Source organism: Sus scrofa, chromosome 6, assembly GCF_054392235.1.
Source record: "Sus scrofa isolate SSC_HxYL_T2T_F1_AM1 chromosome 6, Sscrofa_HxYL_maternal_Yorkshire_Landrace_v2.0, whole genome shotgun sequence".
NCBI classification, from domain to species: Eukaryota; Metazoa; Chordata; class Mammalia; order Artiodactyla; family Suidae; genus Sus; species Sus scrofa.
Genome location: NC_139388.1, coordinates 59,477,033 through 59,490,852, shown reverse-complemented (window position 1 = coordinate 59,490,852; position 13,820 = coordinate 59,477,033). Strand labels below are relative to the sequence as shown.

Below are 13,820 nucleotides of genomic sequence, written 5' to 3'. Positions count from 1 at the left end.
CCGGTTCCATCCCTGGCCTCGCTCAGTGGGTTAAGGATCCGGCGTTGCCATGAGCTGGGGAGTAGGTCGCAGACACGGCTCGGATCCCGCGCTGCAATGGCTCTGGCGTAGGCCGGTGGCTATAGCTCCGATTCGACCCCTAGCCTGGGAACCTCCATATGCTGCGGGGGCGGCCCTAAAAAGACCAAAAAAAGGGGGAGAGAGAAGAATAGGAAGACAGACTCCAGTTCACATCCCTGGTCTGTCACTGATTTCCTGGGCAGCCTCATACCTGTCACTCACCTCCCAGTCGCCTCACCTTGAAGATGGTCATTTAGAAGCACCGGCCCTGTGTAGCGGCGGAGTTCATACTAAACAGCGTATATGCAATGCTTTGGACCAAGAGCGGCAAATACCGAAGCGCGGCTCTCCGGGGACAGCACTGGGAGGATCAACTCTGACCCCACCCTGACCCCTGACCTTTGTCCTCCCTCTCTCCAGACATCTCCGTGAGCCTGCTGTCGGTCATCGTGACGTTCTGTGGCATTGTCCTTCTGGGTGTCTCCCTCTTCGTGTCCTGGAAGCTGTGCTGGGTGCCCTGGAGGGACAAGGGGGGCTCCGCAGTGGGCGGTGGTCCCCTGCGCAAGGACCTAGGCCCTGGGGTCGGGCTGGCAGGCCTGGTAGGTGGAGGCGGGCACCACCTAGGGGCCGGCCTCGGGGGCCATCCCCTGCTAGGGGGCCCACACCACCACGCCCACGCGGCCCACCACCCCCCCTTCGCGGAGCTGCTGGAGCCAGGCAGCCTCGGGGGCGCGGACCCCCCTGAGCCCTCCTACTTGGACATGGACTCGTATCCAGAGGCTGCAGCCGCTGCAGTAGCTGCGGGGGTCAAACCCAGCCAGACCTCTCCGGAGCTGCCTTCTGAGGGCGGGGCAGGCTCGGGGCTGCTCCTGCTGCCCCCCAGTGGTGGGGGCTTGCCCAGTGCCCAGTCGCACCAGCAGGTCACAAGCCTGGCACCCACCACCAGGTGAGACAGGCTACGGGGCTGGGGGTCCACTCGGAACTTCTGTGTCTCTGTCTCATCTGTGACTCTCCTGAGTCCTGTGGAAGGACAGAGCTTGGGGTGTGGACTCCTGAAACCGGGGGAAAGCAGAGGCTGGAGTCCCAGACTCCTGGGTTTACAGGAGGAGGGGGCTAGAGGTCTGGGCTCTTGTTTTCAGAGGCAGTTGGAATCAAGGACAGGACTCTGGGATCGGGAAGGTGGAAGAGAAGGGAGATTAGACCCCTGAGCCCCCGAGGCACAGAGCAATTCATCTCTTTCCCCCTGAGCTGGGATCGGTAGGCGGCCCTGCAGGTCGTTCTTCCATGCTTCCTCCTTCTGCAAGTGCACACTGAGCATCTAATATGAGCTAGACCGAGCTGGGTATTGGAAAGACAGAGGTGAGCAGAGCTGGCAGACGCTGTCCTCATGTCCCTCCCAATCCAGGGGAAATTGGTCCCCACATCGGCCGTCCTGGGCTGCAGTAAAATAATTTAGGGGACATGCGGGGGGCTGACCACACGGAGCCTTGAGCGCCAGCCTGAGGGGCTGGGACCTTGTCCTAGGGCACTGGGGAGCCACAGAGGGCTGTGGGCAGAGGAGGGCAGCTCTGGGTGCAGAAAGGCCACACTGGGGACAGACTGGAGCCCAAGTGTCCAGGCAGGAGAGGACAAGGCTGCGCTGAGGTCACAGGATGGAGGAGGAGGAGACAAGGGAGAGAGAGTCAGGAGCAACTTAGGGATGGAACTGGGAGCTGACAGCTGTGGGCAGGAGGGGGTGGGAGGAGGGAAGGACCGCACCCAGGGGTCTGGCCTGTGAGTGGGTGAATGGCGCAGATCCAGGAAGAGGAGTGGGTTTGAGGGAGACCCTGAACTTATCTGAGTCTTGCTGAGGGGGCGGGGCCTAGGGGGCGTGTCCAGAGGAAAAGCCCCAGGGGTTCATGGGTGGTTCTCATGGAGGAAGCCCGGCCAGGGGCTCATGGGAAATGTAGTTCGAGGTCTCTGGGGAGGCCTTGTAGAGGTTGATGGACACACCAGTTTGAGTTCCTCTGTCCCCCATTATACAGATGAAGAAACTGAGGTTCAGAGGCTGTTAATGATCTGCTCAAAGTCACTCCGGGAGCAGGGGGCAGCTGACTGATCTGCAGCTGAATGCGTCTCATCCTACATCCCTTCTCATGGCTCCCTGAGCCCCGAGCCCACCTCTCTGTGCACCTGGGGCTGCCACGTCCAGTTGTGGCTGCTGAGCACTGCCCTCCACGAGGGGCCAGGGCATGATGGTCCATGCAGGAGAGGATGGATGAGCAGGGACCAGGGGGGTGGGGAGATTCAAGAGGCAGGAAAGGATTTGAGGGGAGAGAGGAGGTGAGGAGGGGCCCAGGGTCTGACCTGGACAACTAGATGGATCATGGGGACCTGGGAGAGGGAGTGGATTTGGGAGAAGGCACTGAGTCCAGTGGGGAGCATGAGTATGTGGTGACTGGCGGATGGCGGAGGCCAGGGAGGGGGGCTGAACCAGGCTGGAGCTCAGGAGTGAGATTTAGCAGATGTCAGACTGTCGAAGGTCATGGAAACCCGGGGTACAGGGAAAGCCTGTCCAGGGAAAGCGTGTGAGTGACAAGGGGGAGAAGACACCAACGGTGGCTGAGGATGAAGCTTTGGGCTTCTAGAGTGTTCTACGCAAACAGACAGCCAGAAGGGGAAGCTGAGAAAGATCAGGCTGGGTGGATGAGGGTCACGTGGGAGCTGATGAGATGGGGACTGGGATGACTGGGGAAGTTTGGAGAAGGGCAGATGGAGGGGGTTAGGGGGTCCTGCTGTGTGAGGCCCCAGAGGTCCACAGAGTTTACTCTGGGTCACCCTGTTAGGTCAGAAGGAAGCTTCTAGAGGCTGCTGCACATGCTGGTGTGGGCTGGAGCTAGCGCTGAGAAGGGGATACCCACCTCCCTTCTACCGATGGGGAAACCGAGGCTCAGAGTGCTCAGGCGCCTTGCTCAAGCAAAGGGGGAGATTTGTTTCTGGCCGCCTATGGGTTTGGGGAAGAAATAGGAAAGCCTCTCCCAGGTCATCAGTCAAAGGTCAGGGCAACTGACACCCGGCATTCCCCACCCTCTGCAGGTACCCGGCCCTGCCCCGCCCCCTCACCCAGCAGACCCTGACCCCTCAGCCAGACCCAGGCAGCGAGGAGCGGCCACCAGCCCTGCCCCTACCCCTGCCAGGTGGGGAGGAAAAAGCCAAGCTCATCGGACAGATCAAGCCGGAGCTTTACCAGGGGACCGGACCTGGCGGGCGACGGGCCGGCGGGGCCCCGGGCTCCGGAGAGGCCGGCGCGGGGGCACCCTGTGGCCGCATCAGCTTCGCCCTGCGGTACCTCTACGGCTCCGACCAGCTGGTGGTGCGGATCCTGCAGGCCTTGGACCTCCCGGCCAAGGACTCCAACGGCTTCTCAGACCCCTACGTCAAGATCTACCTGCTGCCCGACCGAAAGAAAAAGTTTCAGACCAAGGTCTGGAGGGGGTGGGGCGGGCTGGACATCTGGGTACCAGGGCAGAGAGGGTGGGGATCCGAACCCCTGGGTGTGAAGGAGAAGAGGGAGATCCGGACTCCCTCCGACCTCTGAAAGTGGGGAAGGTTGGCGGTCTGGACTCCTGGGTCTAAGGGAGGAGGGGACTGGGGCACAGAACGTCTGGGTCTGGGGGAGGAGGGGGCGGGGGTCCGGCCTGCTGGGTCCTGGTGGGCATGCTGTCTGTCCCCCTTCCTCGCCCACCCCCCAACAGGTGCACAGGAAGACCCTGAACCCGGTGTTCAACGAGACGTTTCAGTTCTCCGTGCCCCTGGCTGAGCTGGCGCAGCGCAAACTGCACTTCAGTGTCTATGACTTTGACCGCTTCTCCCGGCACGACCTCATCGGTCAGGTGGTGCTGGACAACCTCCTGGAGCTGGCGGAGCAGCCCCCCGACCGCCCACTGTGGAGGGACATCGTGGAGGGCGGCTCGGTCAGTGGCACCTGCATCCCCCACCCCCGGGGACCCGGGACCTCTCGGTCCACCACCTCCTTGCTCTCCGCTGCATAGCCTTCTCACTCCCGGCTCCTGCAATTTTCCTTTTAGCTTTATTTTATTGCAGAATATTGCAAACGCACAAGCAAGCATAGAGAATGGTAGGAGTTCCTGTTGTGGCTCAACAGGTTAAGAACCCAACTAGGGAGTTCCTGTTGTGGCTCAGTGGTTAAAAAATCTGACTAGGAACCATGGGGTTGTGGGTTCGATCCCTGGCCCCCATCAGCTGGTTAAGGATCCGGCGTTGCTGTGAGCTGTGGTGTAGGTCACAGACATGGCCTGGATCCCGGGTTGCTGAGGCTGTGGCATAGGCCAGCGGCTACAGCTCCGATTAGACCCCTAGCCTGGGAACTTCCATATGCCTCGGGAGCAGCCCTAAAAAAAGACAAAAAGACCAAAAAAAAAAAAAAAAAAAAAAGAACCCAACAACTAGTACCCGTGAGTATTTGGGTTTAGTCCTTGGCCTTGCTCAGTGGGTTAAGGATCTGGTGTTGCCACAAGTTGTGGTGTAGGTCATAGGTGCAGCTTGGATCTGCATTGCTGTGGCTGTGGCTGTGGCCGGCAGCTCCAGCTCCGGTTTGACCCCTAGCCTGGAAATTTCCATGTGCTTCGGGTGCAAGCCTAAAAAGACCAAAAAAAAAAAAAAGAATAGAGAATGATATCCTGGGTCTCCCCCCCCTTCCACACTTTGTCAGACATTATTTGAACTGGTCCCCAGCTTCTGACCGCCCCCCATGACATCTGATGGTGACCACTGAGAAAATGATTATACGGGAGCTCCCTTCGTGGCTCAGCGATTAACAAAACCGATTAGGATCCATGAGGATGCAGGCTCGAACCCTGGCCTCGCTCAGTGGGTTAGGTAAGGATCCGGTGTTGCCGTGAGCTGTGGTGTCAGTTGCAGACACAGCTCGGATCTGGTGTGGCTGTGGCCGGCCTCTGTAGCTCCAATTCGATCCCTAGCCTGGGAACTTCCAGGATGCCGCGGGTGTGGCTCAAAAACCAAAAGAAAAAAAAGAGAAAACGATTGTAGACACCCACATACCTACCAGCCAGCTTTATCAAATCTCTGTGCAGTGACCCCATGACTTCTGCTCTCTGAGCCCAGATTCCTGACCCTCCAAGTTTCCAACCCCAGAGTTCCTGGCTTTTGTTTTTCCAGCTTCCTTTCCCTTCCATCCTCCCGATTTTCCAGTTCCCTGACTTTCTGAACCCTAACCCCTCTTCTCTGAACATTTTGTTTCAAATCTCTGAGCTTCAAGCGCTCTTAATTTGATCTATTTCTCTGTGTCTTCATGGTCTCCGCCAGAATCCTGATGGCCTGACCCCCCCATCGGACATTCTGGAAGCCTCCCTATCCTAACATCTCCCCACTTCCCCCAGCACCCCCATGGGAGGACCTAGCACCCCCACTGGCTCTCTCCCTTGTTTCCTGCAACTTCGTTCTCGGGGACATCCAATCCCGTCTGAACCCCAAACTTCAGCCCCTCTCCCAACAAGCCCTTGACTCTCTTCATTGCAGTCTATGGGTTTTCCAGTATTCCAGCTCTGTGGAGTTCCCACTGTGTCTCAGTGGTTAACAAACCTGGCTAGTATCCATGAGGACACGGGTTCAATCCCTGGCCTCGCTCAGTGGGTTAAGGATCTGGCGATGCCGATGCCGTGAGCTGTGGTATAGGTCACAGAAGCGGCTCGGATCCTGCATTGCTGTGGCTGTGGTGTAGGCTGGCAGTTGCAGCTCCAATTGGACCCCTAGCCTGGGAACCTCCATTTGCTGCAGGTGTGGCCCTAAAAAGACAAAAGGCCAAAAAAAAGCCCAGCTCTGTGCCAGTCTGGGGTAGCTGTGGGGTGGGGGCAGGGGGGGGAATGAGTCCTTTCCTCAAATCAGGAGATGGTTTTGCCCACTTGCTGGCCATACTCAAGGTCCTTCCTGTCTCTGAGTCTCCGTTTCCCCATGGATACAATGACATAGTGGAACCAGCCTCTCTTGGCGCTTGCTGAAGTCCCCTTCGTGGGGCTCCCTGCAGCCTGCGTGCTCCTTCCTGCAAACCTAGCCTTTGAGAACCAAGTGCCTAGTTGTAGGGTCTTGGAACCCCGGACCCCTGCCCCCCTCTGTCCCACCAACTCCCACTCCTCACTGTTCCTGAGCCAGCCCACTGGGGGACCCCTTCCAACATCCATCTTTGTCACTTTCTGTCACCTCTCATCTTCTCTCTCCATGGGGGCCCATGATCGCTTCAGGTATCACTCATCCTTTCATTCATTCCTTCAACAACTGTGGGGTTTTTTTGTCTTTTTTTTAGGGCCATACCCGAGGCATATGGAGGTTCTTAGACTAGGGGTCAAATCAGAGCTGCAGCTACCGGCCTACACCACAGCCACTGCAATGCCTGATCCAAGCCACATCTTCAACCTACACCACAGCTCACAGCAACACTGGATTCTTAACCCACTGAGCGAGGCCAGGGATCGAACCCACATCCTCATGGATCCTAGTCAGGTTCATTATGCCTGAGCCACGATGAAAACTCCCACAATGGTTTTCTTTCAGGATCAAGACCCAGGGGCCCCAAGACAGTCTCTGGGAGCCACGGGTCTAGATGGTCACACAGTTTGGTCAGGGGCCAGTGTTATGGGGACACGCAGGGGGACAGTCTGCTCAGGGCTGTAGGGAATCTGGGCGCCTGTGGGAAGAGGGGACAGCTCAGCTGAGGCTGCATGGCTGAGAGGAGCCAGAAGGCAAGGCTGGTTTAAGCCGAGGGGACAGCCCAGGCAAAGCCTCAGTGAAGTAGGTGGAGGAGTCTGGGGACCTGGGCTCCAGCTGGTGTGGTTGGGAGGTGGGAGGGGGGCACTGGTGGCACCCGAGGCATATGGAGGGTCCCAAGCTCAGGGTGGAATCAGATGAGGCCGAAGGATGGGACAAGCGGGTCGTCAGTCCCCTCGCTCTGACCACTGCTCAGGTCCATCGGTGTGTGTCGAGGTGGAGGGCGTGCCTTTTTGTAACCTCCTTGTGGCTCTTGGCTTCTCCTGCCGGAAGTCTGACCCCTCCATGTGTTTTTTCTGTGTCCCACTCTCTGCATCTCTGTCCCTCTGTCTTTCTCTGTCTCTCTCTCTGAGTCTTTTCCCCTCCCCTCTCATTCTGGATCTCTGTCTCTCTCTCTGGGTCTCTACTTCTGGCCCCTTGGGGACTCTGTCCCCTTCCAGGTCTCTGTCCTCTCCCACCTGGGTCTCTGCGTCCCCCCTCTGCCCTGGATCTTTCTGACTTTGCAACTCCGCGGGTCTGTCTTTCGAATCGCATCTCTCAGCGTTTGCATCTCTGTCTCAGCCTATTTCTCATGGCTTCTTCTTCTCTCCCTCTCTTTCTCTCGCGCCCTCTTTCCGTCCCTCTTCTGCTCTCCCTCCCCCACTCCTGCCTCTCCCCATCTTCGCTGCAGAACAAATAGGCTTTGACGGCGGCGGGGCAGCTGCGGCTGGGGAATTCCCAGGTTTTGGCCCAGAGTCAGACTGTTAAGTGAATCAGAAACCTGAGTCCTGCCGATCAGGGAGGAGAGCAGGAGGCTGGAGGCGGGGGGGAGACAGGCAGGGAGGGATGGGGAGGCTGAGGCAGGGCCTCGCTGTCCCTCCCTCCCCAACTGCAGGAAAAGGCGGATCTTGGGGAGCTCAACTTCTCTCTCTGCTACCTCCCCACGGCTGGACGCCTGACCGTGACCATCATCAAAGCCTCTAACCTCAAAGCGATGGACCTCACAGGCTTCTCGGGTGGGTTCAGTGAGGGCGCTGCCCTCTGGGGCAGGGGACAGGGGGCAGGGACTCGGACTTCTGAGTCTGGGGGAGCAAGAGTCTGGTCTCCTGGCTCCTGGGAGGAGGAGGCTGGAGAAGCAAAGGCTGGACCCCCACCCCCCGCCAAGCCTCGGCTCTGGGAGAAAAGGGGTCTGGGGGCCGCAGTTGGGTCTGACGGAGGAAGTGGGGGTTCAGTGCTCTTCCCTCCCATCCCCACCCTCCCCCCACCCAGACCCCTATGTGAAGGCCTCTCTGATCAGTGAGGGGCGGCGTCTGAAGAAGCGGAAAACCTCCATCAAGAAGAACACGCTGAACCCCACGTACAACGAAGCGCTGGTGTTCGACGTGGCGCCTGAGAGCGTGGAGAACGTGGGGCTCAGCATCGCGGTGGTGGACTACGATTGGTGAGGGGCCGTGGCCCGGTGGGGATCGGGGGAGGGGGGAGCTGGGGGTGGGGCCGGCCCACTTTCCTCCCTCCCAGGGGCTCACTGACCCCCGCCCCTGACCCCCAGCATCGGGCACAATGAGGTGATCGGCGTGTGCCGCGTGGGCCCCGACGCTGCCGACCCCCACGGCCGTGAGCACTGGGCGGAGATGCTGGCCAACCCACGCAAGCCCGTGGAGCACTGGCATCAGCTGGTGGAGGTGAGTGGGGAGCCCCCCAGGGCCCCGCAGCCTGCCCCCCCTTCGCCCCTTCATTCCCGCGATGTGTCCCGTCTTTGCGGGCTGTGCGATGTCAGCCTAGATTCGAATCCCCGCTCTTCCATCTTGGGCTGTGTGACTTCGAGCAAGTTGCTTGATCTCTCTGTGCCTCCGTTTCCTCTGTTGGGCAGTGGGGCTGTTAATAGCATTTATTATTGGGACAGATGTGAGGAATCAGTGAGGTAAGGTAGGACGGAGTGTCTGCCTCTTAGGAAGGGCTCCGTAAATGATCAGCTTCTGTTATCATTACTCGTGATGCCAAGCCCCATAAAAGGGGGGGAAAGCTAGCAGATAAAACAGCAGCGGGAGTTTCCGTCGTGGCTCAGCGGTTAAGGAGTCCAACTAGCATCCATGAGGATGCTGCTTCGATCCATGGCCTCGCTCAGTGGGCTAAGGATCCGGTGTTGCCGTGAGCTGTGGTGTAGGTTGCAGACGTGGCCCGGATCCTGGGTTGCTGTAGCTGTGGTGTAGGCCGGCAGCTGCAGCTCTGATTCGACCCCTAGCCTGGAAACCTCCATGTGCCACAGGTGGGGCCCTAAAAAGACAAAAAATAAATAAAATAAAATAGAGCAGGTTTTTTTTTGTTGTTGTTGTTGTTGTTTGTTGGATTATTTGGGATTTAAACAGGCTCTGAGAATTAGTGGATTGCAGTTTACTGAGTAGGGATCAACAATCTTTCTTTCGAGGAGTTCCCGTTGTGGCTCAGCAGAAAAGAATCCGACCAGGAACCATGAGGTTGTGGGTTCCATCCCTTGCCTTGCTCAGTGGGTTAAGGATCTGGCGTTGCCCTGAGTTGTGGTGTAGGTCGCAGACGTGGCTCGGATCTGGCGTTGCCGTGGCTCTGGTGTAGGCCGGTGGCTACAGTTCCAATTAGATCCCTAGCCTGGGAACCTCTATATGCTGCTGGTGCGACCCTAAAAAGACAAAAACAAAACAAAACAAAACAAAAAAAACCCTTTCTTTTAAAATGACTAAGAAAATAAAGTTGGGAGTTCCCATTGTGGCTCAGCAGGTTAAGAACCCAACTAGTATCCATGAGGATGCAGGTTCAATCCTTGGCCTCACTCAGTGGGTTAAGGCTCCAGGGTTGCAGCAAGCTATGGCATAGGTAACTGGGACCTTGCATTGCTGTGGCTGCGGTGCAGACCAGGAGCTGCGGCTCTGATTGGACCCCTAGCCTGGGAATTTCCATATGCTGCAAGCGCATGGCCCCACCCTCAAAAATAGAACGGAAATTTTAACAGGGCAGCAGACCAAGGATCATAGTGTTAATTTATTTTTTCCCTGTGGATTGTGGTCCAAAACGTTTGGGAGGCTGAGAGGTAGAGGGAGTCTGGATGGAGGATGGGGGATGCTCTTTGGGTGAGGGGGTCCGGGAGGGCCTCTCGGAGGAGGTGACATTTGAGCAGAGGCCTGGAGGTTGAGAAGGCAAGGCTGTGAGTTCTTCTGACTCTGTGAGGAGGCAGGTTGGCATTGAGCCTGCAGCAGAGAGGGAAGGGGCCAGGCAGATCCCAAGTGGCCTTGTGGGTCACGGGAGAGCCAGCGAGACAATTTTTAAATGACAATTTTAAGGTGATGTAAGAGCATCACTTGGTCAAGAGAGATTTTCAAACAAGACCATTCTCCCCTTTGAGACCTGGAAAAGCCAAGAAGGGGATTTTGAAACTGTGGTTAATTCGCAGTCGTTAAAGCCAAGAAAGTAAAATTATACTAAATTCTTAGTAGGGTATAAACAAAACATTTGAACTTCAAATAATGCAAATTTCAACCTGCATACTTTTCTCCATTTTTGGTTTTTTTGTTTTTTGTTTTTTTGCCTTTTTTTGGGAAGGGCTGTACCCGTGGCATGTGGACGTTCCCAGGATAGGGGCCGAATCGAAGCCACAGCCGCAACCACAGCAACTCGGGATCTGAGCCTCGTCTGCCACCTGCACCACAGCTCATGGCAACTCCACTAAGTGAGGCCAGGGATCAAACCTGCATCCTCATGGATACTGGTTGGGTTTGTTCCCGCTGCGCCACGATGGGAACTCCATGGACTCTTTCCTTTTTTTCAATGTTTTCTCAATTATTTTAATAATCTGGAAAAAGTACATTGAAAATACAGAAAAATCGGGAGCATATTTTTCTTTTTGTCTCAGGTTCCTGAGCCCAGAAACTGGCTTTGACATAAAATAGAGATTTATTTCAATTTTAAATACATTTTAAAAGTTTTCTTTTGTGATGTGGGATCTCAGTTCCCAAATCAAGGATGGAACCTGGGCTGCCGTGGTGAAAATGCTCAGTTCTAACCACCAGACCACCAGGGAACTCCTTAAATACAATTTCGTTTTATTTCATTTTATTTCTTAGGGTAAGAAAAAATAAAATACAAATTCATTTTATTTAAGTGAAGTAAATTTAATTTCAAATTTATTTAAAATGGCACAGGACTGGCCTTTCTTTAAAATTTTTATTTTGCTCATCATGGAATTTTTTTGTTGTTGTTGGCTTTTTGCCTTTTCTAGGGCCGCTTCCATGGCATATGGAGGTTCCCAGGCTAGGGGTGTATTCGGAGCTCTAGCCACCGGCCTACCCCACAGCCACAGCAACGCAGGATCTGAGCCTTGTCTTCGACCTACACCACAGTTCAGGGCAACGCCGGATCCTTAACCCACTGAGCGAGGCCAGGGATTGAACCCGCAACCTCATGGTTCCTAGTCGGATTTGTTAACCACTGAGCCACGATGGGAACTTCTCATCATGGCATTTTTTGCATTAATTTTGATTTTTAAAAAAGATTGCATTACAACAGCATTCACCTAGATCACTGAGTTTGGCACACTTTGAATTTTGCATGTGGAGTCGATGCCGCACTTGAAATTGACTCATCTGGCCCTGCTTTGGGGCTCTTCCCAGAGTGGGGAAGGACCTCAAGGGCGGAGCCCAGAACTCAAGTGTGAGTTTTGAAAAGACTTTGATTCGGAGTTCTCATCATGGTGCAGCGGCAACAAATCTGACTAAGAACAATGAGGTTACAGGTTCAATCCCTGGCCTCGCTCCGTGGGTTAAGGATCCGGCATTGCCGTGAGCTGTGGTGCAGATCGCAGAAGCAGCCCATATCTGATGTTGCTGTGGCTGTGGCATAGGCCGGCAGCTGCAGCTCTGATGAGACCCCTAGCCTGGGAACCTCCATATGCCGCGGGTGTGGCCATAAAAAGCAAAAAACCAACAAACAAAAAGACTGTGATTCTCTTTAGATGGACAGATGGCAGCGTCCCCCTCTTTCCATCACTCATTCTTCTCCTAATTCACTCCCTTGTTTATTCACAAACTTCCCTGGAGGCTCCCAGGTGCCATGCTTGTGCTGTGCAGAGAAGGGGCCGCAGAGAGGAGTTGAAGACCGGGGGAGTCTGGCCCTGACCTTGACTTTTGGCCACTGGTGTTATGTGGCCCCAGAGGGTCTCTCTCCTCCAGAGCTGCCCCAGCTCCTTCTTGGCTCAGCCCTCCCGTGGCTCCCGAGCACCGCTAGGCCTAGTCTCAGCTCCTCGGCAGCACTGCAGAGTCTTCCTCCTCTCCTCACACTCCCGGTGCCTGCTTCTTTGCGCCTCAGTTTTCCCATCTGTGGAATGGGGCTGTGCTACCACTTACCCCATCGCTGCAGAGCCGAGCCCAACAGAGAACTTTGAATGATGTGAGCAGGGTGGTGTCTCATTCGGTTGACTATTAGCCGTTGCCTTGCCTCTGTCCCCCACTTCCGAGCCTTCTGGATTTCTCCCTTCAGGAAAAGACTTTGACAAGTTTCACTAAAGGCAGCAAAGGATTGTCAGAGAAAGAGAACTCAGAGTGAGGGGTGAGGAACCGGGCCCTGGGGCGGGGTGGGGAGAGGAGCTAGACCCCTGGGTCTGAGGGAGAAGGGGCTGAGGACTGGATCCTGGGTCCGAGGGAGGAGGGGCTGGGGGCCTGGACTCCTGGGTCCGAGGGAGGAGGGTTGGGGGCCTGGGTCCTGGGTCTAAGAGAGGAGGGGCTGGGGGCTGAATCCTGGGTCTGAGGGAGGAGGCGCTGGGGGCTGGATCCTGGGTCTGAGGGAGGAGGGTTGTGGCCTGGGTCCTGGGTCTGAGGGAGGAGGGAGCTGGGGGCTGGACTCCTGGGTCTGAGGGAGGAGGGACATAGGACCGAGATTCCCAGGTCCCTGGGGTGGCGATGGAGCTTCAGCAGGTCACAGGCCCCCTTTCTGCCATCGCTGATATCTTGGCCCTGCCCGGTCCTGCAGGTCTGGCCCAGGCTCGGGATCGGACCAGGCCCCTTCAGGATTCCACCCCTTCCTGCCTGGACTGTGAATTCATCTCCTCGAAGCCATAACGCCCGAGCCGAGTGGTGCGGGGCAGCCCTGGGCCCGCCCCTCCTTCTGCCCCCAGATGCGTGGGGGTGGGAGGCTGGCGGGCCCAGCTCCCTGTTTCAGGGTGGGGGGCATTCAGTCTCCACTGTGTCTGTCTTCCCTTCCCCGGGGCTCCCCATCCAGGCGAGGGGCCATGCATGTCTGGGGGACCCCTGCCCCCCCCAACCTCCGTCTGTCTCTCTGTCTGTGTCTTTGCTGTTTGTACAAGACTTGGTGTCCTAATCCTCGTTCTCGCTGTGAATGTCAATGGACCACTCCTCCGTGTTCCCCTGGATACACACCCCTGTGTCGACCCTTTCTGTTCACCACACTCCACGTCTAGCCCCTCCTCCCCACTGCTGCTGCTATCAAATACCAGAATAAACACTCACCGTGGGTCTCACTCCACCTGGGGCTCCTGTACTTTCTGGGCCTGGAAAGCTTGGTTGCAACATCCTGGCTCTGTATTCAGACACACATTTCATTTTCTGTCTTTGGCAACCTAATTGACTTCTCTGAGCCTTAGATTCTAAATTTCACATTGGCCAGGACCACCATGATTATAGGACACAAAATGCACCCAAACTTCTGTAACCCACAAGCAGAACAGAAAGACCTCCCTGCATGGCGAGTCTGAGAGTTAAAAAAGGACTTCAGGCATGGCTGCATCCAGATGTTCGAGTGAGTCCGCTTTATTGACTTCATTCTCAGGCAGGTCTTCGTGATGATAACAAATGGCCATTTGGAGCTGCAGGCTTATCATGCTGCATCTCTTATGATGCCTTCAGCTGCAGAAAACAGAATTCCTGACAGAAAGAGCTGAAATGGTAGAGATTTCTTTTGCTTATCTAAGAAACGCTTTAAAGACACAAAGTCCCAGGGTTAGTTTAGTTGTTCAACTGTCA

The 13,820-nt window shown here is 56.1% G+C and overlaps 1 protein-coding gene across 9 annotated transcripts in view; it reads left to right on the top strand.

The window, feature by feature from the left end:
* The window catches only part of SYT3 (synaptotagmin 3), a 31,426-nt gene extending 18,103 nt beyond the window's left edge, over window positions 1-13,323 (top strand). For 7 of the 9 annotated variants that reach the window (XM_021094804.2, XM_084961531.1, XM_013998701.3 and 4 more), the window contains 8 exons: window positions 481-1,006; window positions 3,136-3,523; window positions 3,795-4,013; window positions 7,715-7,835; window positions 8,089-8,260; window positions 8,369-8,501; window positions 12,322-12,390; window positions 12,811-13,323. In XM_021094804.2, coding sequence (XP_020950463.2) covers window positions 481-1,006; window positions 3,136-3,523; window positions 3,795-4,013; window positions 7,715-7,835; window positions 8,089-8,260; window positions 8,369-8,501; window positions 12,322-12,387 — 1,625 coding nt within the window. In that variant the 3' untranslated portion in view covers window positions 12,388-12,390; window positions 12,811-13,323. The remainder of the gene's footprint in view (window positions 1-480; window positions 1,007-3,135; window positions 3,524-3,794; window positions 4,014-7,714; window positions 7,836-8,088; window positions 8,261-8,368; window positions 8,502-12,321; window positions 12,391-12,810) is intronic. The other 2 variants (XM_084961536.1, XM_084961535.1) reach the window with 1 other exon arrangement.
* The last annotated feature ends 497 nt before the right edge of the window (window positions 13,324-13,820 follow it).